General features: G+C 45.2%; 1 protein-coding gene across 2 annotated transcripts in view; it reads right to left on the bottom strand.

The window, feature by feature from the left end:
- The window catches only part of ADAMTSL4 (ADAMTS like 4), a 236,808-nt gene that overhangs the window by 55,123 nt on the left and 156,268 nt on the right, over nucleotides 1-25,417 (bottom strand). For both annotated transcript variants that reach the window (XM_073567228.1, XM_073567227.1), the window contains exons 7-8: nucleotides 17,656-17,860; nucleotides 15,936-16,108 (exon numbers count right to left, since the gene is read on the bottom strand). In XM_073567228.1, coding sequence (XP_073423329.1) covers nucleotides 15,936-16,108; nucleotides 17,656-17,860 — 378 coding nt within the window. The remainder of the gene's footprint in view (nucleotides 1-15,935; nucleotides 16,109-17,655; nucleotides 17,861-25,417) is intronic.

Genomic DNA, 25,417 nt, shown 5'->3' with positions numbered 1-25,417 from the left:
AGGCCCTTAAGTCATTTAGGAGGTCAGAGTTCTTCTCCACATAAGGTGGGGCAAGAGCCTCATCAGTCAGAAGATTAATGATAAATTGAACCCTTTTCCTGTCACTGGTAAACGGAGAAGGATGCATCTGGAAATATATAACATTGATTTAGGAATCCACAGTAGTGATAACGATCCCCGCTAAACTTTGCGGGCAGCAGCATGCGTGCGTTTGATTCCAGACCAGAGTTTCGCAATTCCAGAAGTTGCCTCTGCAACTCAATAATTTCCTTTTCCTGACCCAACACCTCTGTCTGCAACTTAGAAATTTTTTCTTGGTAGGTGGTAACAAAATTCTGAAGTTCAGCAATTTGTTGCCTCCGTTGGGCTGCAAAGGACTCTGACTTGGTTGGAGTAGTGTTATTGCAACCACTAGGGCAGCACCGGGCAAATAGCGTAGTCTGGAATAGCCAAGGAGTCGATACACAGGAAGAGCAATGTAGTTTGAAGGAATAAGCAGGAATCGTAGTCAAGAAAGCCAGGGTTGTTTACCAGGAGCAGCAGTGTCATTTGAAGGAATAAGCAGGAGTCGTAGTCAAGGAAGCCAGGGGTCATTTACCAGGAGCAGCAGTGTCGTTTGAAGGAATAGCAGGTGGAGGGAAGCTTGACTAAAGGCAGGCATCTTAATAATCATGCAAGGTACTCATAGCAAGGCCAGGTTTACATTAAATAGGGTATGCAATCAGAATGAACCAATCAGGAACTCAGGGTGGTAACCAACAGGAAACTCAGGGAGGAGACATCAGCCACAACATAGGTTCAAGTATTTGGCTAATTACTGAATAGCTCAGAAGGAAGAACTGCCGACTAGAGTTGAGCGACTTTTGGTTTTTTAGGGTCGAGTTTCGTTTCGCAAGATCGGCCGATTATAGGGAAAAGTCGGGGTCGTCCCGAAACATGAAACCCAATGTAAGTCAATGGGGAATAAAAGTCGGCAGTGAGAGGAGGACAGGAAACACACCTACAGTGCCCATTTGAATGCCAAAAGCATCAATTCTTCTTTCTTAAGCTTGTCAACCTTAATTAACTTCATAATACAAGTTACGCACTGAAAAATGGGGGTTATTTGGCTAAAGTTGTGGGGGGGGTAGGGCTGGCTCCAGGTTTTCATGTGCCCTGGGCGAAAGAGCGCCCCTTTAACACATACCACAACTCATCATGCTCCGATACGGCAGAGAAATAGCGGTATAGTACAATGAAAAATACTTCACTTTTTACATCTCATGACGAGGCCCATCTATTTCTCCATACAGAATCATTGGTCCCATATAATGTTTGAAACAGTATATGATGAGCTCCACATAATGCTACAGTATATGTTGGTCACCATGGATGAAGCTCCACTGTCTTATGGGCCCAAATAATGCTACAAACATAATGGGCCCCATTTCTAATGCTCTAGTGTATAATGGGCCCTGTAAATGCTGCTCCAGTGTCTGATGTCCACCTTTGGAATGTTCCAGTGTATGGTGGGCCCCATCTATCATTCTCCAGAGTATAGTGCTCCCCAAAAATTGCTGTCCCAACATTGAAAACAATCAAATAAGTCTCCTCGCTAGGGAATCCCTGTACTAGTCTGGACTTCTCGTCGTCCCCATCTTCCATCTCACTGCACAGTATTTCAACCTTGCAAGTGCTGTGATCCTGAGCAAGCAGGGGGGGCCCACTCGTTGGCGACAGCACTGGCACAGGGCCCCTGATAGTACGGTGGTGTGTCTGATGGCAGGTGGGCCGAACCTGCACTTTCATCTGCAGCTTCCTCTTTGTCACCGTGTAAGATGGAACTGTATATGGGAAGGGTAACCTGAGTTTCATCAGGGTCAGATTCAGGCCGTGTAGCGTGCGAGGGGAATGTAGTGGTCTGGGTCAATGTACCAGCAGATTCATCAAGCAGTGGCTGGGCATCAGTGCACTTGTGTCGCCCCCAGGAGTACGGTCGCCACAGTGGCATTACCTTCCTCCTAGGGAGTGTGATGTCATGCTTGGGAGCAACGAAGGATCTCTCTAGCAGGTTAACTGATTGGGCGGCGTTATTCCCACGAGTCATGACCCTGCAAACAGTGTTCATGAAGGCAAAGTGTTTGTTTTACGTGGGCAGTATCGTTGCAAAGCTGAACCTTAAAAGAATGTCCAGAAGGGCACCACCAGGAGTGGAGCCTACGGTTAAATTCGACTCCACCTGGGAAACCTCAACCATGCCAGCTACAGAACAGATGCACACATTGCAAGATTAATTCCGTTAACGAACGAGACTCCGTCATGCCCCGCGGTCCGAGTCCGGCTTACTAGAGGGACATGTGAGGCTCTGGCACATGAGATTGGCCAATAACTGGTGTGTCATGCCCTTACATGTCCGTGGCTGCATGTGCGCTACACTGAAAAGGCCAGCGTTTGTCGCTTACAGGTGCAGATAACCCGCTGAACAACGTTAGTGATGGGGATCACTGATTATAATTATTACCCGCGAACGATGATTTCCCAGTAAGTGCAGGTCAACTGCAGTTCCGGAATTAGTCCTAACCGTCATTCCTGAAAAAATGAAAAACTTACGTGTGCAAACCACAGGTGCTGTAGCTTGCTTAACAGCTCGCCAGCCGTTCTCACGCCCAGTATGGATTACACGTGATTGCACAAAGGTGAGAAAGTGTACCGTATCCCCGGATAACATGTATGGATAGCGTACACATTCAAAATATATGTCTATACATCAGGAGGCATGCTCAGATGGTGTTAGGCCCAGTATGGCTTGCACGTGATTGCACAAAGGTGAGAAAGGGTACCGTATCCCCGGATAACATGTATGGATAGCGTACACATTCAAAATAAATGTCTATACATCAGGAGGCAGGCTCAGACGGTGTTAGGCCCAGTATGGCTGGCACGTGATTGCACAAAGGTGAGAAAGGGTACCGTATCCCCGGATAACATGTATGGATAGCGTACACATTCAAAATATATGTCTATACATCAGGAGGCAGGCTCAGACGGTGTTAGGCCCAGTATGGATTGCACGTGATTGCACAAAGGTGAGAAAGGGTACCGTATCCCCGGATAACATGTATGGATAGCGTACACATTCAAAATATATGTGTATACATCAGGAGGCAGGCTCAGACGGTGTTAGGCCCAGTATGGATTGCACGTGATTGCACAAAGGTGAGAAAGGGTACCGTATCCCCGGATAACATGTATGGATAGCGTACACATTCAAAATATATGTCTATACATCAGGAGGCAGGCTCAGATGGTGTTAGGCCCAGTATGGCTTGCACGTGATTGTACAAAGGTGAGAAAGGGTACCGTATCCCCGGATAACATGTATGGATAGCGTACACATTCAAAATATATGTCTATACATCAGGAGGCAGGCTCAGACGGTGTTAGGCCCAGTATGGCTTGCACGTGATTGCACAAAGGTGAGAAAGGGTACCGTATCCCCGGATAACATGTATGGATAGCGTACACATTCAAAATATATGTGTATACATCAGGAGGCAGGCTCAGACGGTGTTAGGCCCAGTATGGCTTGCACGTGATTGCACAAAGGTGAGAAAGGGTACCGTATCCCCGGATAACATGAATGGATAGCGTACACATTCAAAATATATGTCTATACATCAGGAGGCAGGCTCAGACGGTGTTAGGCCCAGTATGGCTTGCACGTGATAGCACAAAGGTGAGAAAGGGTACCGTATCCCCGGATAACATGTATGGATAGCGTACACATTCAAAATATATGTGTATACATCGGGAGGCAGGCTCAGACGGTGTTAGGCCCAGTATGGCTTGCACGTGATTGCACAAAGGTGAGAAAGGGTACCGTATCCCCGGATAACATGTATGGATAGCGTACACATTCAAAATATATGTGTATACATCAGGAGGCAGGCTCAGACGGTGTTAGGCCCATTATGGCTTGCACGTGATTGCACAAAGGTGAGAAAGGGTACCGTATCCCCGGATAACATGTATGGATAGCGTACACATTCAAAATATATGTCTATACATCAGGAGGCAGGCTCAGACGGTGTTAGGCCCAGTATGGCTTGCACGTGATTGCACAAAGGTGAGAAAGGGTACCGTATCCCCGGATAACATGTATGGATAGCGTACACATTCAAAATATATGTCTATACCTCAGGAGGCAGGCTCAGACGGTGTCAGGCACAGTATGGATTTGACGGCCCAGACTACACAGCGGAGGAGCAGGGAGAGGTAAAGATTGCAAATGCTGGGGCCCTGCCCAAGCAAGGGGGGCCCACTCGTGGGCGTCGGTACTGGCACTGGGCCCCTCATAGTACGGCGGTGTGTCTGACGGCGGGTGTGCACCACCACTGTCAGAGACACTTGATTGCACTATGAGGGACCCTGTGCCAGTGCCCGCGTCCAAGAGTCGGCCTACCCACCTGTCCAGGGCAACGGCACTCGCACGGTGTCGTGCGCTAGGTGGTGACCCCGGCCATGGGGGGGGAGGCAGCACAGTTAGGGAGTTTTAGAAAGTGGCATATGTTGATGTTGGACATTCAGCTGATGCAAAAGGCGAAATAGGTCAAGTCCCAGGAAGAGGTGGACAAAAGCAAGCCATTTTTCTGTCACCCTATGTGTCATCAGGGGAAGGTGGGACAAAATCCTTGGAAACCCATGCATGGTTCATTTTAATGAAGGTTAGATCATCCACATTTTGTGTTGACAGACGGGTCCTTTTTTCTGTCAGGATTGATCCAGCTGCACTGAAGACTCTTTCCGATAGCACACTTGCAGCTGGGCAAGCGAGCTCCTGTAAGGCATATTGTGCCAATTCAGGCCAGGTGTCCAGTTTAGCGGCCCAATAGTCAAAGGGGAATGACCTGTGTGGGAGAACATCGATATGGGAGGAAAAGTAGTTTGTAACCATAGTTGACAACTGCTGTCTCCTGTCACTTTCCATCGATGCAGTATTACCAGTTGTGTGAGCGGTACTTGAAAAATCAGTCCACAACATTGTCATGAAACCCCTGTCTCCAATGCCACTTCTGCTGTGTGCACCTTGAACACCTCTGCCAAGCTGCCCCCGTCCCGTACGGCTCGTGTGAGAACCATCACCGCTGCTGTGTGCTGGGAATGCCTCAAGCAACCGATTTACCAGAGTTGCTTGTTTATTAGCCAATATTAGGTCAAGGTTCTCCTGTGGCATGATGTTTTGTAATTTGCCTTTATAGCATGGATCCAGGATGCTGGCCAACCAGTAGTCGTCATCGTTCATCATTTTGGCAATGCGGGGGTCCCTTTTTAGGATCTGCAAGGCATAATCTGACATGTGGGCCAATGTTCCCGGTGTCAATGATGCACTGCGAGTGCTGGGTGGAGGAGCACTTTCTGGCAAATCCACATCCCTCCAGTCACGCACAAACCCTATACCAGACCTTGCCATGCCAACATTTTCACTTGCCCCACGAGATGCATCCTCCTCCCCTAAGTAATCATCCCCATCATCATCCTCCTCCTCCTCTTCTTCCTCCACCTCATCCAGGAGAGGTCCCTGAGCAGACAATGGCTGAATGTCATCAAGGATTCCCTCCTCCTCTTCCTCCTCATCAACATTGGCAGCAGACGCCTGCTCCTTAAGGTGCGTCAAAGTTTGCATGAGCAGACGCATAAGTGGGATGCTCATGCTTAGGATGGCGTCGTCTGCGCTTACCAGCCGTGTGCATTCCTCAAAACACTGAAGGACTTTACAGAGGTCTTTCAGCTTCGACCACTGCACACCTGTCAACTCCATGTCTGCTCTCAAAGTGCCTGGCCGTGTATCCTCCCACAAATGCATTATGGCCTGCCTCTGCTCGCACAGCCGCTCCACCATGTGCAGGGTGGAGTTCCACCTTGTTGCAATGTCGATAATGAGGCGGTGGTTGGGAAGGTGGAGCAATCGCTGCAGCTTCTGCATACGAACGGAGTGTACAGGCGACCGGCGGATGTGCGCGCACAGTCTTCGCACCTTCTGCAGCAGGGCTGTTAACTCCGGATAATTTTTGAGGAAGCACTGCACCACCAGGTTCAAGGTGTGAGCCAAGCAAGGTATGTGGCTGAGTTTTGAAAGGGCTATGGCTGCCACAAAATTACGGCCGTTATCACTAACTACCTTGCCTGCCTCAAGATGTACACTGCCCAGCCATGACTCAGTTTGTCGCTTCAAGTACTCGGCCAGCACCTCGGCGGTGTGTCTGTCGCCCAAACACATCATCTGCAACACAGCCTGCTGACGCTTTCCACTAGCTGCTCGATAGGGGCACACCTCGTGTGCAACAGTGGCAGCTGCAGATGGAGTGCTCGTATGACTGCGCTCTGTGGACGAGCTTTCGCTTCTGGAGGAGGAGGAGGAGGAGGGTCGAACGCCTACAGCCAACTGTTTCCTATACCGTGGGCTAGGCAGCACTGTCCCACCACCGCTGTCCCCTGTGGACCCTGCATCCACCACATTAACCCAGTGCGCAGTGATGGACACGTAACGGCCCTGGCCATGCCGACTGGACCATGCATCATTTGTGAGGTGTACCTTTCCACTCACTGACTGCTTGAGTGCATGGACAATGCGGTCTTTTACATGATGGTGGAGGGCTGGGATGGCTTTGCGAGAGAAGAAGTGGCGACTAGGTAGGTCATAGCGTGGTACTGCATAGGCCATGAGTTCGCGGAAAGCTGCGCTTTCCACCAACCGATAGGGCATCATCTCAAACGAGATTAGTTTGGCAATGTGGGCTTTCAAACCCAGTGTACGCGGATGAGAGACTGAGTACTTTCTTGACCTACTCATAGTGTCTGGGAGGGTGAGCTGGACTTGAGAGCTGCATATGGTGGAAGCAGCGGTGGACAGGGCGGACTGAGAGAGGGTTGATGATGGTGATGGAGTTGGTGTTCTTTCTGATGGCCTAGATTCAGTATTTCGTTGATATAACAGTGGGATTCCCTGACTGCTGTGGCCTTGCAACGACACCTCAACATTTGCTGCTGTGCTAACCGGTGGGCTTACAGTGGGGGAAACAATGTAGCGTTGTTGACTACCTTCTTTGTGATCAGTTGCACATGTGGCACTTGAGGTTTGGTGTTGTGTCCACGCTTGCAAGTGCATGCTGGTTAAATGTCTAAGCATGCAACTGGTATTCAAATTTTTCAGATTTTTCCCTCGGCTAAAGGTCTTTGCGCACTTCTTACAGATAACCTTGGCTTGATCATGAGGATTTTGTTCAAAAAAGTGCCACACTGCACTCTTCCTACTTTGGCAGACATTTTGCAGCCTAGCACGCTGTGATCTTTTGACCGTCTGGACAAGCTGTCCAGCAACTCTTTTGATTTTTGGAACCTGTCTTTGGAGTGCTCCGGGCCTGCCAGATAACAGCTGTTGCGATGTCGATGTCTGCTGTGGATGCTCCTCCTCATCTGAGCTATTGGAAGCAGCACCCTCTTCCCCCAATGGATGCCAATCTGGGTCAACAACAGGGTCATCCATCACCTCCTCTTCAATGTCATGTGCACCTTCCTCTGTGTCACCGTGTATGGTGGTATAGTGTGCGGGAAGGGGCACCTGAGTCTCATCAGGGTCAGAATCTGGCTCTGTACACTGCGAGGACAATGTAGTGCTCTGAGTGAATGTACCAGCAGAATCATCTATCAGCGGCTGTGCATCAGTGCACTCCATGTCAGATTCATCTTGGCCTGGGTAATTCACCATTTCACTTGATAATCCAGGCATGGTATGTGAAAACAGCTCCATGGAGTAATCAGTAGTATGGCCTGCGTCATCCTTCAATCTTTGTTGGGGTGAAGGACACAAGGAAAGGTGTGGTTCATGAACATGAGCCTCCAAAGACGACTCAGTGCTTTTACTTTTTACAACTTCAGAAGAAGAGGCGATAGAGCTGGAGGCTGAGTCAGCAATGTAAGACAAAACTTTTTCCTGATGCTCTGGCTTTAAAAGCGGTTTGCCAACTCCTAGAAAACTAAGCCTTCGAAGCCTTATGGAGCCAGATGATGATGCAGGCTCAACACCTCCTGCATTCGGTCCTATTTTGCTCTTGCCACTACCATCAGATCCACCACCAACACCATCATTACCAGCTGCCAACCCCCGCCCAATTCCACGGCCTCTTCCACCAGCCTTCCTCATTTTTTGTAGAAATGTAGACAAAATCCAACAAACTATATAGTAATGTAAAACAAGGTACAAGGTGTCTATAGGACAGGGGAGATTTTGAATTTCTGCAGACACTAGTGGACACTGGACACTTTTGGATTGTGTGAGGCCCACTGAATATCAGAGCGCTATATCACTGGCTCGATGGCACAGGTGTGAAAAAAGTGACTACAGGATAAGGGAGATTTTGAATTTCTGCAGACACTTGTGGACACTGGACACTTTTGGATTGTGTGAGGCCCACTGAATATCAGAGCGCTATGTCACAGGCTCGATGGCACAGGTGTGAAAAAAGTGACTACAGGATAAGGGAGATTTTGAATTTCTACAGACACTAGTGGACACTGGACACTTTTGGATTGTGTGAGGCCCACTGAATATCAGAGCGCTATGTCACAGGCTCGATGGCACAGGTGTGAAAAAAGTGACTACAGGATAAGGGAGATTTTGAATTTCTGCAGACACTAGTGGACACTGGACACTTTTGGATTGTGTGAGGCCCACTGAATATCAGAGCGCTATGTCACAGGCTCGATGGCACAGGTGTGAAAAAAGTGACTACAGGATAAGGGAGATTTTGAATTTCTGCAGACACTTGTGGACACTGGACACTTTTGGATTGTGTGAGGCCCACTGAATATCAGAGCGCTATGTCACAGGCTCGATGGCACAGGTATGAAAAAAGTGACTACAGGATAAGGGAGATTTTGAATTTCTGCAGACACTAGTGGACACTGGACACTTTTGGATTGTGTGAGGCCCACTGAATATCAGAGCGCTATGTCACAGGCTCGATGGCACAGGTGTGAAAAAAGTGACTACAGGATAAGGGAGATTTTGAATTTCTGCAGACACTAGTGGACACTGGACACTTTTGGATTGTGTGAGGCCCACTGAATATCAGAGCGCTATGTCACAGGCTCGATGGCACAGGTGTGAAAAAAGTGACTACAGGATAAGGGAGATTTTGAATTTCTGCAGACACTAGTGGACACTGGACACTTTTGGATTGTGTGAGGCCCACTGATGCTGTATGGTGTGAAAAAATGCACGCTCAGTACCTCAGCAGGACAAAAAAAAAAATTGGGATTGCTTTTAAAAAAGCAGTTTGCAGAGCAGTGGGTAAACAGCAATGCAGCTGTCAGGAAGCCTTAGAAGGCAGCCTAACAACCAACACCGCTGATCCACCACAATATAGCCTCCCCTTGCACTGCACACACAGTGACTGGTGTGTTGTACAGGCAAAATCGCTAGCAGCAGAAGCAGTTTTTTTTTCTTCTTCCCTGCCTAACGCTCTCCCTACAGAATCAGCAACCTCTCCCTATGTTAAGATCGGCAGAAGTAAGATGGCGGTCGGCGTACACGCCCTTTTATAACCCCTGTGACGCTCACCAAAGCAAGCCAATTACTTGCATGCCCTTCTGAAAGATGGTGGTGACCCCTGTCTATGTCATCACGTTGCCCACAGTGTCCGTGGATCCTGATTGGCTGAAAAAGAGCGCAAAACAAACTTTTGAAACGCGACTTTGGCGCGTAAGTCGCCGACCTCGTGGCCGACCTCATCCTAGGGTCGGGTTTCGTTTCATGAAACCCGACTTTGCCAAAAGTCGGCGACTTTTGAAATTTTTCGACCCGCTTCGCTCAACTCTACTGCCGACTGGTGCACAGGAGCTGCTAGGTTCGAATCCTGACAATCTGTCTGATTTCTCAGAAGGATTTTGGCTTACTCACATACATTTTGGCAAACTGCAGTCTGGCTTTTTATGTCTCTGTGTCAGCAGTGGGGTCCTTTTAGGTCTCCTGCCATAGTGTTTCATTTCATTCAAATGTTGACTAGGTTGCGCTGACACTGATGCACACTGAGCCTGCAGAACAAATTGAATTTGTTTGGGACTTGATTGTGGCTGTTTATCCACCATCCGGATTATCTTGCGTTGCAACCTTTCATAATTTTTCTCTACCGTCCAGGTCCAGGAAGATTATTTATAGTACCATGGGTTGTAAATTTCTTGAATAAATTGTGCATCATGAGCAATTGAACATCAAGATCTCTGGAGATGAGCTTGTAACCTTGAGATTGTTGATATTGTTCAACAATTTTAGTTATTAAGTCCTCAGACTGTTTACTTTCTGTTCACCATGCTTAGGGTGGCACACACAGACACCCAATGCAAAGACTGAGTCAGCTTCTCCCCAGTTATCTTGTTTCAGTTGTGATTTTCATAGTTCCTACACCTGTTACTTGCCACATGTGTCCAGAATTGTGGTCCTGTGCTCTCAACTGGGAATGGATCGGGTCTGGTGCTACGCTTCTCCGGTCACAAGCGCCGCCATTGTCATGACCCTGGAGGTGGTTTACCACCTGAGCAGGTAAAATGACCCAATCTTATGGTGTGTTGTGTTCTGGAGTAGTAGGATGTGTGTGGATGCGGGATGCCGTATCTTCTACGGATTTCACTCCCCGTGGAATATGGGACGCTGTGATCCCCCGTTGCCAGGCAACGCAGGACGCTGCTATATCCATTACTAGGAAGTGGTGGGATTATGTCCATTCTGCTGTCAGGTTAACAGGGAGTGGTTGTCTGGGGATGATTGGAAGATATTCAACACCTGATCCTTTCCTTCGGCAACAGGCAGCCATTTCCTATGTGCTGTGGTGGCGAGTGATGCTTGCAGGCTTGGTTGCTCTCTTTCAGGGTTGGTCTTAGGGTTTGTTTCCCTTTCTCTTCATGCTACAATCCCAGGGTATCTCGCAGAGGAATCTACCTATTCCCAACTAGGCTCCGGCCACATCAACAGACACCAGATGCCCGGCGACAGCGTACCTGGTAAGGACTCTGCTAAAGCCCCCTCCCATGTACAAGGAGCTAGATGAAGAGTATCCTGGCCCTTTAAGGCTCCTTACCTGGGACAGCTTACGTCAAGTGCATCTGTGTCTGCGCCTTTGCTGGTTTGGTGCCAGTTTTGCTGGGTCTCTCTGCGATTGCGCATAACATCAGGTGATTTTGAACGAGCATCACATGCTTGAAACAAAGGTGCTTACCCACAATTTTGGAAAGGTGCCAACAATTATGCCTGGCCCATTTTTGGGGTTTTGGATAAAATTATGTCCAATTTGCCTTTTTTTCTCAGTTTTTGTATTGTTCCAATATACATAAAGGAAATAAACCTTTGTATAACAAAATATGTGGAATTGCAATAATTTTTCGGGAGAAAAACTTCATGTTCTGGAACAATTTCAAGGGGGCCAATACTTTTGGCCATGACTGTATAAAAAGATGAGACAACCACTTTAATAAATGTGTAATTTTATTTTTCGACCCTATACATAATAAGGTTAGCTGAACCTGTTTTTTACAGTGGCACAGGCCAACCAGATAATGTCTATGGGGCCTCCCAATTCTCTGCCGAAACATGATGTCTAGATAGAGATGAATTGTGCATTTGGAGTTTCAATGCTCACTCATTTTGTTCCTGGGGAAGATAGGCTGCCAGAAGCTAAGATCCTTCTCTCTGTACAGAACATATGCAGGTTTGGTCAAGTATTCATGTGTATAGATGAAGGAAAGTCAGGAGAGATGGCTGCCGGTGTTTGGCCTACAGTTGTCTTAGGGGTATAGCCACCTTTGCTCCTTTACTTATGATTATTCTGCATGTTCAGTACATGTCTTCAACTTCTGCTTTCATTCTAAGCTTAGCATTCTAAAGTAGATATCACAAACTTAATCTAGAAAGTAGGATAAGGTGGCCTTCTACAGTAAAGCAGTGCACATAAATCCCGAGAGGATCCAACAGTAATCCTTGGCCACTGGACAGGAGTCCTACGAACTGCCTTCTACCTCCCTGCATCCGTGGCTCCTCTTTTGATTAAATGACCTGAGGCGACTTTGTTGTTGCGGCATGAGGTTGTGCCAGACTGGCTAATCAAATGAAGAGCTGTGGATTCCTTGAGGTAGTAGGTGGTTCTTAGGGTTCTTAGGGTTCTTTATATTACTGATGTGGACAATTGACCAGGTCCTGCAAAATGATTTGCACCAACTCTAATGAGCTTCTTTAGATTTTCACTAGATAGATAGTGCCAATGGTATTCTGTCCCACCCTTCACAACATTTATTGGACATGTTTTGAACATTTTCTCCTCTTTCAGTACCACATATATAACTATCGGCTAAAAGTATCTGTTTGGAAAGAGGAATAAAATAATCAAAATTGAAAAGCTGCGTGAACATATAGGGATCTGTAAGCATTGCATTAATGGGATGTTTACATAGACAGCAAGGGAGGAATTAGAGGGACTCTCATTGATGAAGATATCTATTAGGATCGGTGTCATAGAAAACCAAAACTCTACAAGTTGTGTTCCCACGGTCAGCACAAGGACTAAAGTTCAACAAATGGTCATCAAAGCCCACCAAGTTCTATAGCATTTGGTCCCAGCCAAAGACCTGGACTCCTCTACCTTGCTTCATCTCCCACTTCTCTGTTCTTCTTGCCATGACCACCTATGAGGTTCATAAGTTATTCAGAATCTGAAACTTTTTCAGAACTTCTGTTCTTTCGTCAGTCTGGCAGCATTTCTCTAGATTTTTTGCCACCCTAGGAAGCAGCAAGCAACCCATCTCTTTCATCGCACATGAGGTAACCACAAGCTTGACACAGGGTCCAGAACTGGTGCAATCACATCCATTGTAAATCAGTTAACATGAAAGGCTTCAATTAGACCTCATTTGGCACCTGAGATAAATTCTGAGTGAGACAGATAGTGGATGTAAAACAGACAAATTGCTTTATAGCCTTGGAGTTTTGGGTGATTTACCACTGGACATAAAGTATATAATGCTAAATATATTCTCAGAGCAATTATTGAAAGAAAACTAAGGCTGAATTTGGAAAGATAACTGTAACATACTGTTCCCTATGGAAATTCTTCTCCATATATCCAAAGAAGACCATGACCAATAATGAGGATATATATTTTGGGTTCATGCTACCAAAAAGGTTGGACAATTAAACCTACAGAACATTGTAGGAAAGAAAAAAGAAGTTCCAGCGCCAGGAATGGAAAATTAAAAATCCATTTTATTGTGCCATTGCATATTAAAATTCATAAAAATGTATTTCCTCCCCCACTGAGACCAATAGTTTCAGGCATTGGCTCATTGGGGGAGAATTTGGGAGGCTGGATAGATCATTTTCTTCAACCTTTGATTCTTGATATACCAGGTTATATCAGGGATACCAAAGAGGTTGTTAAAGCTCTGGACAATTTTTGTTGGAAATCCTATTACTCTTGGCTCTCATGCGATGTAATTTCTTTATATCCATCTATACCTCATAATGTTGCATTACGCTGTCTATCTCAACATCTAGACAGATTTAGTGACTATGACACCTGTTTAAAAGATTTTATAGTCTCATGTATTGATTTTCTCCTAAAGCAGTTAGGAGTTAGTATGGGAGCTCGCTTCTCCCCCTCCCTTGCAAATATTGTTATGGCGAGGTGGGAGGAGGATTTCCTATATTCGGATGAGAACCCATTTTCCAAATGTCTGCTATGGTATGGCAGATATCTGGATGATCTGCTGATGATTTGGTGTGGTCCAGAGGATAGTATACAGGGGTTTGTTTCATATTTGAATACTAATGAATTTAACTTAAAATTTACCTCTTATCATCATTTGACTACAGTGAATTTTCTGGACGTCACCCTATCTATTAGTGATTTGGATGTTGTCATAATTACCCCTTACCGCAAACCTACTGCCACTAATTCCATTTTAACGGCAGATTCCTGCCATGCGGCACAGACCAAGAATAATATTCCGGTAGGAGAATTGATTCGAACAAAACGAAACGAAACTGTTCCCAATCCAGTGATTATAATAGGGAAGAAAGTCAGGTTTGTAATAGGCTTTCCAAGAGGGGGTATCGTCCTTGGATTCTCAATAGAGCTAAATCAATTGTAAGCGAAATCAACAGGGAAGACTTATTGTTTAAACATAAATCATCTTATATGAAAAATAAATCTAATAACAATATTGTCTTTTCAACCAATTATAGTAATCAGTTTAATACTGTTACTAGTATTGTGAAAAAATACTTACCAATTCTTAATGAGGACCCTATTTTAAAACAGGTGATTCAGAATAGTATTAGGTAAGTTGCTAAACGGGCACCTACACTTAGTACTATTCTTTCCCCTAGTCTGTTTACAAGTGACAGTGGCCAGACGGAGGGATCCTCCTGGATCACACTAAAGGGTTTTTACAAATGTGGTGCAGCTAGATGTAAAACCTGTAATTTTGTACAAAAAGGAAAAACATTTTTTTCTATGGTAAATAAAAAAAAAAACATTTACCATTAAAAACTTAATAAATTGTAATTCTTCTTATATTGTATATTTAATAACATGCAATATTTGTAATATTCAATACACTGGTTGCACCACGGGACCCTTGAAGGTTAGAATCAGGAGGTATCTCTTAGATGTGTCTAATCACAATGCTGTTGTGGTTTCTGCAGTATCAAAGCATTTTGCCACAGTTCACAAAGGGGGTGTTAGCGGCTTTCATTTCATGGGAATAGAACAGGTGCACAGACCGATTCGGGGTGGAGACCACAGAAGGAAACTCTTGAATAGGGAATCCTTCTGGATCTTCACCCTGGGCACAAGATATCCGGATGGAATGAATAGTCGACAAGATCTTATATTTCATTATTGAATATGTTCGTTCCATTCTTCCATTTAGGGGTGGTAATATTATATATATTGATTGCTTTTTATTTTTGATTGGGGCCCTCTTAATTTGGGATCCATTCTTGGTAGAGGAAAAGAGATAAGAAGAGAGGGAAAGAGGAAGAAAAGAAGAGAAAGGAGGAAAAAAGGGGAATAGGTGTTTTTTTTTTTGTTTGTTTGTTTTTTGTTTTTTTAAATATATATATATATATATTTTATTTTTTTTTTCTCTTTCTCCATTGTGGTATAATTATAGAATATTATGTATAGGATTTGAATATGTGATATGTATTTTGGAATATGTCATTTGAATTATTCTTTATATTCATCTTTGTTACCTTACATCAGGAGTATATATATCTCCCTTTTAAAATATGTATGTCGTTTATGTTGTGTTGTCTACACTGACTGTTTTTTTTTTCCCTACTTTGTTTGGTACTCCCACAATTATCATAGCAGGAGCTGCTTTGGAGCAGTCCACACATGTGCTTCTGATTTTTTCAGGTGGGAGAATCCAACAAAAGGAAGTTGGTTGCATTTAATGTCAGAACATGATTAAGACCTGAGGCGTCGAAACGCGTTGTTCTGTAGTCATCCGACAGATATGCTGTACCTGCTGGAATTTTAATATGCAATGGCACAATAAAATGGATTTTTAATTTTCCATTCCTGGCGCTGGAACTTCTTTTTTCTTTCCTATTATTGATTGACTGCCTAGTCAAATCCGTGCGCAGGATCTGGATCCTACCAGCAAGGCAGTGCGGTGAGCTGGATTAATTTCTCTTTTTTTACGGAACATTGTGGTTGAGGGTCCCAGTACATACACCACATGTATGGTTTGTAACTCCCCACGTTGCCCAACGGTCTTTCAAACCCTCAAGGCTTGTTCTACAAACCCTAAACTCTAGAGGAAAATTGTAGTATTAATGAAGCATATGAGGTATGGAAGAAATATGATGTGCCAAGAATACTTTTTTGTGCGTTCATACTCACATAAACGTCAAGAGCTTCGGAGGTGGGTCCGGGGGCACTGAACGATTCCCCTTCTTGTTCCTCACGTCCAGGTTGGGTGTAGGTAAACACAGTGCTTCCAGCTTCATATTTTCCAGGTGGGTCTACTGCCCAGTTGCCATTAATAATGGATTTCCCTGATCGATTTCTTAAAGCTAGAACATATTTAGAAGATATGGGTCTTTCAAACATATGCAAAAACCTAATCTAACCATAGTTTACATGCCAGAATGCTATGAAATGTGCATTTCCTTTGTGTAATGAATTATAAAATGAAAATAATGACAAAGGGGAAGCTAGGAGGTGGCAGAGTAATCAATATGATAAAATAGAAAATTGTAAGAGTGAATAAAAGATAATAACCCTGCGACCAAGAAGCCGAACCAAAATAGTGACCATTGTACAGTCGGAATTGAAAAGGACAAGAGCAAAATCCACAGAGAGAACCGACCAAAGAGTTCAATCAGTTATAATGTAAACCACAATAGTTTATTTAACTGATCAGGTACAACAATGGAAAAAACATCAATAAAGTATTACAATAGATAAAAACGACAAGGACACACTCAGGAAAAAATACCCAAAAAATATACCAAAAAGATTGCTGAAAAAATATATGCACAGCAAAATATATGATAGAGATTTGTGGAAATAAATAAAAATATATAAAGTGCTAGTTCAAACAGCAAAGGGGAATCTAGATCATGATTAGTACAAGTGCATGGTAAATATCCAAGTGAAAATAATGAGATTCAAAGTGCTCATTGTAAATGTAAAGCAGCCATGTGTAAAGTGCAGCACAGTGTGAAATATATATAGCTGCACCTCCAGGTGCGTCCTCCAGGTGCCAGGGAGTCTCACTGACATTGTAAGTTATTTTACCTCTTTGTATTTTTTCATATATATTTCTCATTACTAAATTTATGTGCAGCTATATATATTTACACATGACTGCTTTACATTTACAATGAGCACTTTGAATCTCATGATTTTCATTTGGATATTTACCATGCACTTGTACTAATCATGATCTAGATTCCCCTTTGCTGTTTGCACTAGCACTTTATATATTTTTATTTATTTCCCCAAATCTCTATCATATATTTTGCTGTGCATATATTTTTTCAGCAATCATTTTGGTATTTTTTTTGGTATTTTTCCCTGGGTGCGTCCTTGTTGTTTTTATCAATTGTAATTCTTTATTGATGGTTTTTTCCATTGTTGTACCTGATCAATTAAATAAACTATTGTGGTTTTACATTATAACTGATTGGACTCTTTGGTCGGTTCTCTCTGCGTTTTTTCTGCAGTTTTTGCTTTTTGTGTAATGAACAATGGCCAGTACTAAGCTTTTACATCCTTTCTCGCATTAATCCCTTCCATTCCACAATATCCATTCCGCAGCCTTCCGCCTCTTAAAATCAAAGTTTTAATTACTTAGTCTTCTTTTATGTAATCTACCGAGTTCTCTACATGTGTGAATGTCTATCCTAGTCCCCATATAGAGCCAAGTTTTCCCTCTACTAAATTCTTCATTTATCTTCCATGTACCTTGATCTCTTATGATCTGATTCATACTGACCATGGTCAGCCATCAACTATTCTTCCAGAAAACCATAAACACGGTTCACAATGGTAGTATCCTTAACTAATCAGTGACAGTACACTCTTTATTCCACCCACTGTTTTGTGTCTTTGCTACCTAGGTAGTTAGGGCTCCAAGTAAGTTCTCGGACACTGATCTGTGTGGCTCCTTTTGGGATCTCCAGAATTTTGTGGTAGCCAATTGGAATATTAGTGTCCTTAAAAGTCCCAGTGATGAACTTGCACGTAGAGCCATCTCCACCACACACTCCGCACGTGTCCAATGTGTTATTCGATCCTAATATGCCATCACAACCTGGGCTCTGCAATTAAGAAAAATAATAGTGTTATTTCCAAAGCCACCATGACAAAAGTCACTAATGCCTAATTTCTACTGTCGAGACACTGCAGGGAAATTAAACAGGTTCTGGTTCCTCTACAGATTACAGATGATCACGGGAAGTCACCTCAGAAAAACACCCTGTGAATGATTTATTTTCAGGAGTCCCAAAAATGTAAGTGAATGATGCTCTTCATTCTGAATCCTGAGTGTGGTCATGAGTGATCAAGCTAAAGGGTCTTATATTCTGCTAACGATAGCGGTAGACTGTATAAATGGAGCTTGATTCTATGTTACAACCCTCCCATTAAAGAACTTGCTTCCTTTATTTAGGACCAATTTTGGCAACTAGTATATATTTGGAAATGACTAAAAATACATTCTTAGAACTCTGTGGTAGGTGAGGGCACAGATGTAACACATGGTTCACAGCCAGTAAGCAGAGATAGGTCTATAGGTTACACTGCACTGATCTAAATATTAAAATGTACTGCATATTCAATCTGAGATCAGACATCCACATGTTCATAGAAGTCATTCCAGAAAAAAAAGTCAGTTCCGGAGTGATAAAAATAATATACGCAAGAGTATCTCTAAAGTTGAGTACGCCTTAGGTCATGGTTTCCATGTGTTGACTGAGATTGGTCAAAATGCATACATAAAGAAAACATGTCACTTGCCATAAATATGTATTTATTTTATGTGGTGTAAACACCACTATTCTCCTGAATCAGGGGTTGTTTTTTTTTATCCTGCGCCTCTCCGTTCCTGAGATTTGACCCTCTTCTACCTGTATGTAAATCTAGCCTTTATAGCCAACTAGGCATGGCCCTCAAGAAGAAGAGTTGAGCACTAAGCCCACTTTGGTAAAAAGACTAGATTCAGATACAGGGAAGGAAGGCAATATCTCAGGAATGGGAAACACAAACATGGATATAATGGAAACATCATTAATATGTGGACAATGGTTCACGTAAGAGTCCATCATTGGACCACACATGTCCTTCATTATCACATTCTGGACTCCATCTCATATTTTCACTAAGTTTCTCTTGATTTTTTTATTTCGGGATTTGGAGTAGTTCATTGGAGTGGATCAGTGCCCTGCATGTATGCTGAGAACCAATTTTCCATGCCAGACCAACTCTCTGGAATGACTATAGAAAGGCACCTCATTAGAAGGGATGCAGACGCTTTGACTGGAGATTATGATAGAAGAAGTAAAGAGGCAGGAGATCTGGTGACCACCAATGGGTCCTTTGTGCACACATAAAGCTTAAAGGGAATCTGTCACCTCATTTTTGGCCTATGAGATGCGGTCACCACCATCAGGGGCTTATCTACAGCATTCTGTAGTGCTGTAGATAAGCCCTCGATGTAACCTGAAAGATAAGAAAAACGAGTTAGATTATACTCACCCCGGGATCCGGTCTGGTCCGATGGGTGTTGAGGTCCGGTCCGGCGCCTCCCATCTTCTAGCGATGACATCCTCCTCCTTACTTCTGCCACAGCTCCTGCGCAGGCGTACTTTGTCTGCCCTGTTGAGGGCAGAGTAAAGTACTGCAGTGCACAGGTGCCGCACCTCTCTGACCTTTCCCTGCGCCTGCGCACTGCAGTACTTTGCTCTGCCCTCAACAGGACAGTTAAGTACGCCTGCGCAGGAGCCGCGACAGAAGTAAGGAGGAGGATGTCATCGCTAGAAGATGGGAGGCGCCGGACCGGACCGCGACACCCATCGGACTGGACCAGACCCCGGGGTGAGTATAATCTAACTCGATTTTCTTATCTTTCAGGTTACATCGGGGGCTTATCTACAGCATTACAGAATGTGTGGTGCCCCTGAGGGTCCACTCGCCACAGAGGTACTGCACCTCACTCAGAGGTGTGGTATCCAACAACCAGGTAAGGTGAGTGCACCCGACCAGATTCCAACACCCACATCCCACACACACCAGTAGTGTAGAAGAGCACCCTTTATGGCTCCCTGTTTGGAACACAAAGAGTGCTGGGAGGTGAGCAGAGCTTAGCTTAGAGCGGGAGCAGGATAGAAAGTGAGATCAGATTCCCTCTGAGGGAGGGAAAGAGAAGGACATGTCTGCAGCAGCTCTACTGCTTAGAGGCTGCTGGACGGATTGGAATACAAAGGAAGCTCCCTAGGAAAGAGGGTTCTTCTGGGACACGGCTGGAGCGAACTCCCCGTGGGTCCCTTATCCACGCTGACTACAGGTCAGGTGGAGGGAGAAACTGGTCGCAAAGGGAACGGCCCCTAGCCTAGATCGCATTCTTCAGGGTGCCATTAGCAAGCTGATAGCTTTGGTTATTTTACGGACCATCGCCCCTACCACAGTTAGTCCGACTGGAAAGGCGGCTTTACAGAGTCACAGAAACGGTGAGGCATTGTCTGAACAGGATTTGCAGCTGCTGGCCCAGAACGATAACTGTGAAGTGCTGGAGTGGAAGGAAGGAGTTAAAGCAGCATTTTTGTGGAGACGGCCAGGAAAGGCACACACTGACAGGGAAAGCTGGAAAGGTGCATTTCATCTTATCTGGAAGTTAACTGGACTCCTCACCTGGAGGACGCAGCACTGAAGCGGGCATCTGTGTGTACAGCAGAACTATGAGTAAAGCCCATTGAACTACATGCCACTGTGTCCTCCGCATTCTTTCTACCGCACCATCTACCCACTCTTCTCTTCTGCCCTGGGACTACAGCTCTACCTGTGGAGGGCTTCAACATCTCAGCAGCACCCAACATCTGTCCCAGAGAAGCAACACTGCAGCGCTGGTCAATCTGACCAGAAACCACAGGTGGCGTCACGAATCACTTCATAGACTTTATCCCTATTCAATTCATTCAACCCCTTTTACATGACCGCCTGAGGCCACAGACCGGGTCACTGCCACTGTGGCATCTCCCATTGAAGTTAACGGGCCCGGCGCCGAGTATCCCACGGCCTCTGCGGCGCGTCAAATGCAAAGTGACAAATACAGAGTCTTCACAACTGGTAAATTAAACAACCCTGGGCCCTGGAGCGTGGTGGATCTCAGCAGGTCCCTCAGCCCTATATGAGAAGACCATTTAATGAGAAGGGAAATAGTTGGTGGTTCCAGAAAGAGAATTTTCACTGAGACCAAGGAGCTTTATATTACACCTTTACGGACACCCAAACTCCAGGATCTGTTTCATCAACCATCTCTTGGATGTGCTCGGCATTGTCATAGGAGTTTTGTAGCTGTGATAAGATGATCGGGAGTGAATCCTTATGGATAAAGTATTTTTCTCGGACTTACTGTGCGCTGCTTGACAAAGTTCAATTTAGTACGACATGAGAAGTTTTAACTGTTTAATTCCCAACGCGTTTCGAAGTGTCTATCACTTCTTCCTCAGGGGATGACATGAAGTCTTCATGTCATCCCCTGAGGAAGAAGTGATAGACACTTCGAAACGCGTTGGGAATTAAACAGTTAAAACTTCTCATGTCGTACTAAATTGAACTTTGTCAAGCAGCGCACAGTAAGTCCGAGAAAAATACTTTATCCATAAGGATTCACATTGGCGGTCACGGAGTGGACCTTCGGGCGTGCAGCAGGCTGACAGTTGGTTCATGTGCTCTTATCTCTCCTGGAATAGGTGAGTGGATTTTTTATATTTATTCTGAATCACCACCCGGATAAGACCCTATTGCGCTTTCCTCCTTTCCTTTAGCCCCCTTTGTATAAAGATGATCGGGAGGAAATTCTTTGGACATTTGTCAGAACTTCCCTGAGGTCAATCGGGAGTTTACTGGGATATAAAACTGTTTTTAATCATCATAAATTAATTTCTGGGTTATATTATGAAATATGCTTTTAATTAGGGGCAGCACATACTAGATTATGTTTGAAATAAGCTGGTTTTAATAATAGTTGCAGGATTCAGAGACCTGGGCTCTGTGCTGTCTAGTAAGTTTTCATGAGTTCTGGACGTGGTATGGGGTTAACAGACACTCAAGTGTTTGGCTTCTGAAACATCCCATTGTCTCTCCACACAGTCATGTACTTTTGCTGGAACTGGCCCAGTGGTTCTGGCTCTACATCATAAGGACCTGAAGCTTTATACTCTCGCATGTGGTCTTGATAGCTGCCAGAGACCATGTCTGAATGTTTGGAGTACGACTCTGTCTCCCATGGATCTGTCTGCGACCATGTTACCTATAACCTTTTTTCCTGCATGAACTTGATGACGCTTCAGTTGCTAATGAGTCTGCTGTCTAAGGGCCACTGTTGCTTTTATAAATAGCTGGAAGCAGTAAACTAATTTGTTATCTTCTGCCATTCTGTTCAATCCAATAAGTAGTCACACATCTCGGTTGAGTAACACATTGCACCATATGTGACTTTATCAGTCAGAGCAATAGGTTTATCTTGGGAACAAGGCTGTGGACAACCTTGAGCCTTTATTGTGGGAATGAGACATTTTGATAGCTTGATAATCATATGACTAGAGGGCCTGTCACACTAAGAGATATCGCTAGCAATATCGCTATAACTAGTGACGTTATAGCGATATTGCTAGCGATATCTCTGTGTCTGATACTTACCTACGACCGGCTCCCCCGCTGGTTATCGCTGATCGCGCGAGAACGTTCAGGACTGTTTCTCGTCGTCAGCTTCCTGCGGCGCTTCCTGCTGTGGAGACGAGCGACGCGTGGAGCCGGGCGGGAGGACGCAGGATCGCCTGGTGTGACAGGTAAGTAGCGACCCCCGACCCCAGCGATGTCGCTGGTGAGATCTGCCTGTGTGGCAGCTCACTAGCGACCACTTAGCGATGTACCAGCGATCCTGACCGCGTCATATTGCTGGTCGGGATCGCTGGTACATCGCTAAGTGTGACAGTACCTTATGTATGACATTCTAATCCAGCCTAAAAAGATAATTTCATATAGTCCTTCATACCTTTCTCTAGATTACCATATTAGGCTATAGGTTGAACTCGGTGGACTTATGTCTACTTTCAACCTAAAAAACTATAAACCTTATGACTGGTAAACAGCCTATACTTTCTATGTAAAGTCTAACTAGTGTTGGAAAATATACGTAGGTGATACAGGTCAAGTCAACATCCACATGAAACCTGCCAAATAGCTCTTTTGAGACTAGCCTTCACTCCTTATTCAATTAATTTTAGGTAGCCATGTCCTAGTCGCCAATTCACCAGTAGGCTTTCTATTGACCATTTTTGTTAGGTACTAGAGATGAGAGAATCAATTAATAGGACCCTGTTCCATCTGCCAGGTTAGTATTCGATGGCTAATGGACGGGAGCAATTCAAGTCTTCTCCTACATCTCTGCATCCTCTTTTGATTAGCTGGCCTTCTGCAACGTAATCATTGTGAAATGACGCACACATGAAATTGCTCCAGACTGGCTAATAAAAAGAGGAGGCAGGGATGTCGAAAAAAAATTTACAGGGCTTCCAGGTTCCTGCAAATTTATTCACTGATGTCTAGTAGGTAGCAATCACTGGATAACGGGAAGACACCTAAAGTAGAGATGATTAAAACAAAAAATAATCGCTCTACCCTGGTCCATGGCAGCTAGACCAGATCAGTACAAACTTCCTCAGGTGACACTCAAATGCTGGCATCTTGGGCACTTATTGCAATTACTAGGCTTCTGTGTCACGATCCATGCTGGATCAGGACTGATAAAAAGCACAGGTAACCTTTTTTTTTTCTTAAGCTGTGCTTAAGTTTAGCTTTTGCCCCCGGTGGACATTAGGATTATTGCACTGTGGTGTCGTTTGTTCTAAGTTTGCCCCCGGTGGTGGTGAGCATCATTGCACTCTGGTTTCTTTAGTTAAGTGCACATGATTATAATGCAGGTGTGATTGCTCTGGCTCTGCTATAAAAGAGTCACAAGTGTGGCAATCAGTGTTGGTGATAGTGTTCATTTCAACCATCCTTGGTGGAGGAAGGAGCTGGAAGAGCGTTCCTTGCAGCACTGTCTTAGCCCTGGTCTGGAAGGAGTCATAGGGGATTTCCTTGAAGCTATGACAGAGCTTGGTGGCAGCGATTCAGGAGGAGAGCTGCATTCTGGTGGTGGACTCTGTTGCCAGGAACAAGTGCAACAGAGTAAAACTAAGTGGTGTTTCCCTGTTTGTGTTTTTCCTTAGTGTGTATTAGTACAGCGGTGGGGCCAGTGCCTGCGCCACCCAGCTCCCTTGCAAGGGATAGGTGTAGGGTGTGCGAGGGCGACAGGTTCCTGATCGGCGCCCGGTGCGGAAATGGCATAGGGAACGTTAGGAGCGTTAGGGACACTGACTCAGGGGAGTGCAGGAGGTCTCCATGTCCCCTTTCCCTATCGCAGGGCCCACCATTGTAACTGTTTCCCCTTTCCCCGTGTCTTGTTGTTTTAATTACCGGCCTGCAGGCCGTGTCACACAGGACAGTATCACGTGCCGCGTCTTGTTGTTTTAGTTACCGGCCTGCGGGTCGCGTCACACAGGACGGGTCATCGTAACATTATCACCAACCAATAACTTTTTTTTCTGCTGAGCCATGGACCCAGTTCAGCTCTTTGTCCAAATGCTACACATCCTTACTAATGAGATTAGGGGGCTGTGCGGAGGGTTAATGCGGCAGGTGTGGCTGTTGGTGGGCTCTAGGGGCTTGGTTCAGGAACAGGCTCAGCCAGAACCCAAGATATCCCTCCCTGACAGATTTTCTGGAGGGAGAGATCAATTCTTTGTGTTTCAACAAGCCTGCAAATTATATTTCAGGCTGCGCCCTCGTTCATCAGGAAGTGAGGAGCAATGGGTGGGAATCATTATGTCCCTTCTTAAAGGGGATCCCCAATCCTGGGCCTTCTACCTACCGGACGATTCTCCATCATTGGTGTCCGTGGATGAGTTTTTTGCGGCTTTGGCGCTTGTGTATGGGGATCCTGATGGCGTCGCCCTGGCGGAATCCCGAATCCGTAGGTGTAAACAGGGAGCCCGGGTTGCTGAGGAGTACTGCTCAGAGTTTAGGAGATGAGCCACTAACACTCAGTGGAATGACCCTGCACTTAGGAGTCAATTGGTACAGGGTTTGTCTCCAAAGTTGCAGGATACTCTGGTGCAGTACGCCACCCCAGGTCGCTGGAGGCCGCCATGTCCCTTGCCATCCGGGTGGATAGACGCCTTAGGGAAAGACATATACAAAAAGTGCCCCCTGATGTCCTCGCTAGGGAGGAGGACCCACCAGTGCGGACGGAGGAACCCAGACAGTCCGGTGTTGTTGATACAAAAAAGGGGGTGTCTGCGGCTCGTCGTGGTGGGGGGGTATGCTTTTCCTGTGGGAAGCCTGGCCATTTTCTGAAAGCCTGCCCTGTTCATGCCAACTCTCCAGACGAACCTATGCAAGTAGGAGGAGCTAGTATGTATTCGGAGCTGATTACGGTTCGGGGAGTGGTGTCGGCATATTTGTACTGTGGGCAGACTGGCCATGTCCTGAAGGCTTGCCCATTGCGCGCCAAATTATCTGTGCCATCTGAGAAGCCACATTCCCCTGGTCATTTG

Source organism: Dendrobates tinctorius, unplaced genomic scaffold (genome assembly GCF_039654945.1).
Source record: "Dendrobates tinctorius isolate UK_male_01 unplaced genomic scaffold, ASM3965494v1 ptg000019l, whole genome shotgun sequence".
Lineage (NCBI taxonomy): Eukaryota > Metazoa > Chordata > Amphibia > Anura > Dendrobatidae > Dendrobates > Dendrobates tinctorius.
Note: the sequence above shows the minus strand (reverse complement) of the source record. Positions and strands in the feature narration are given on the sequence as shown.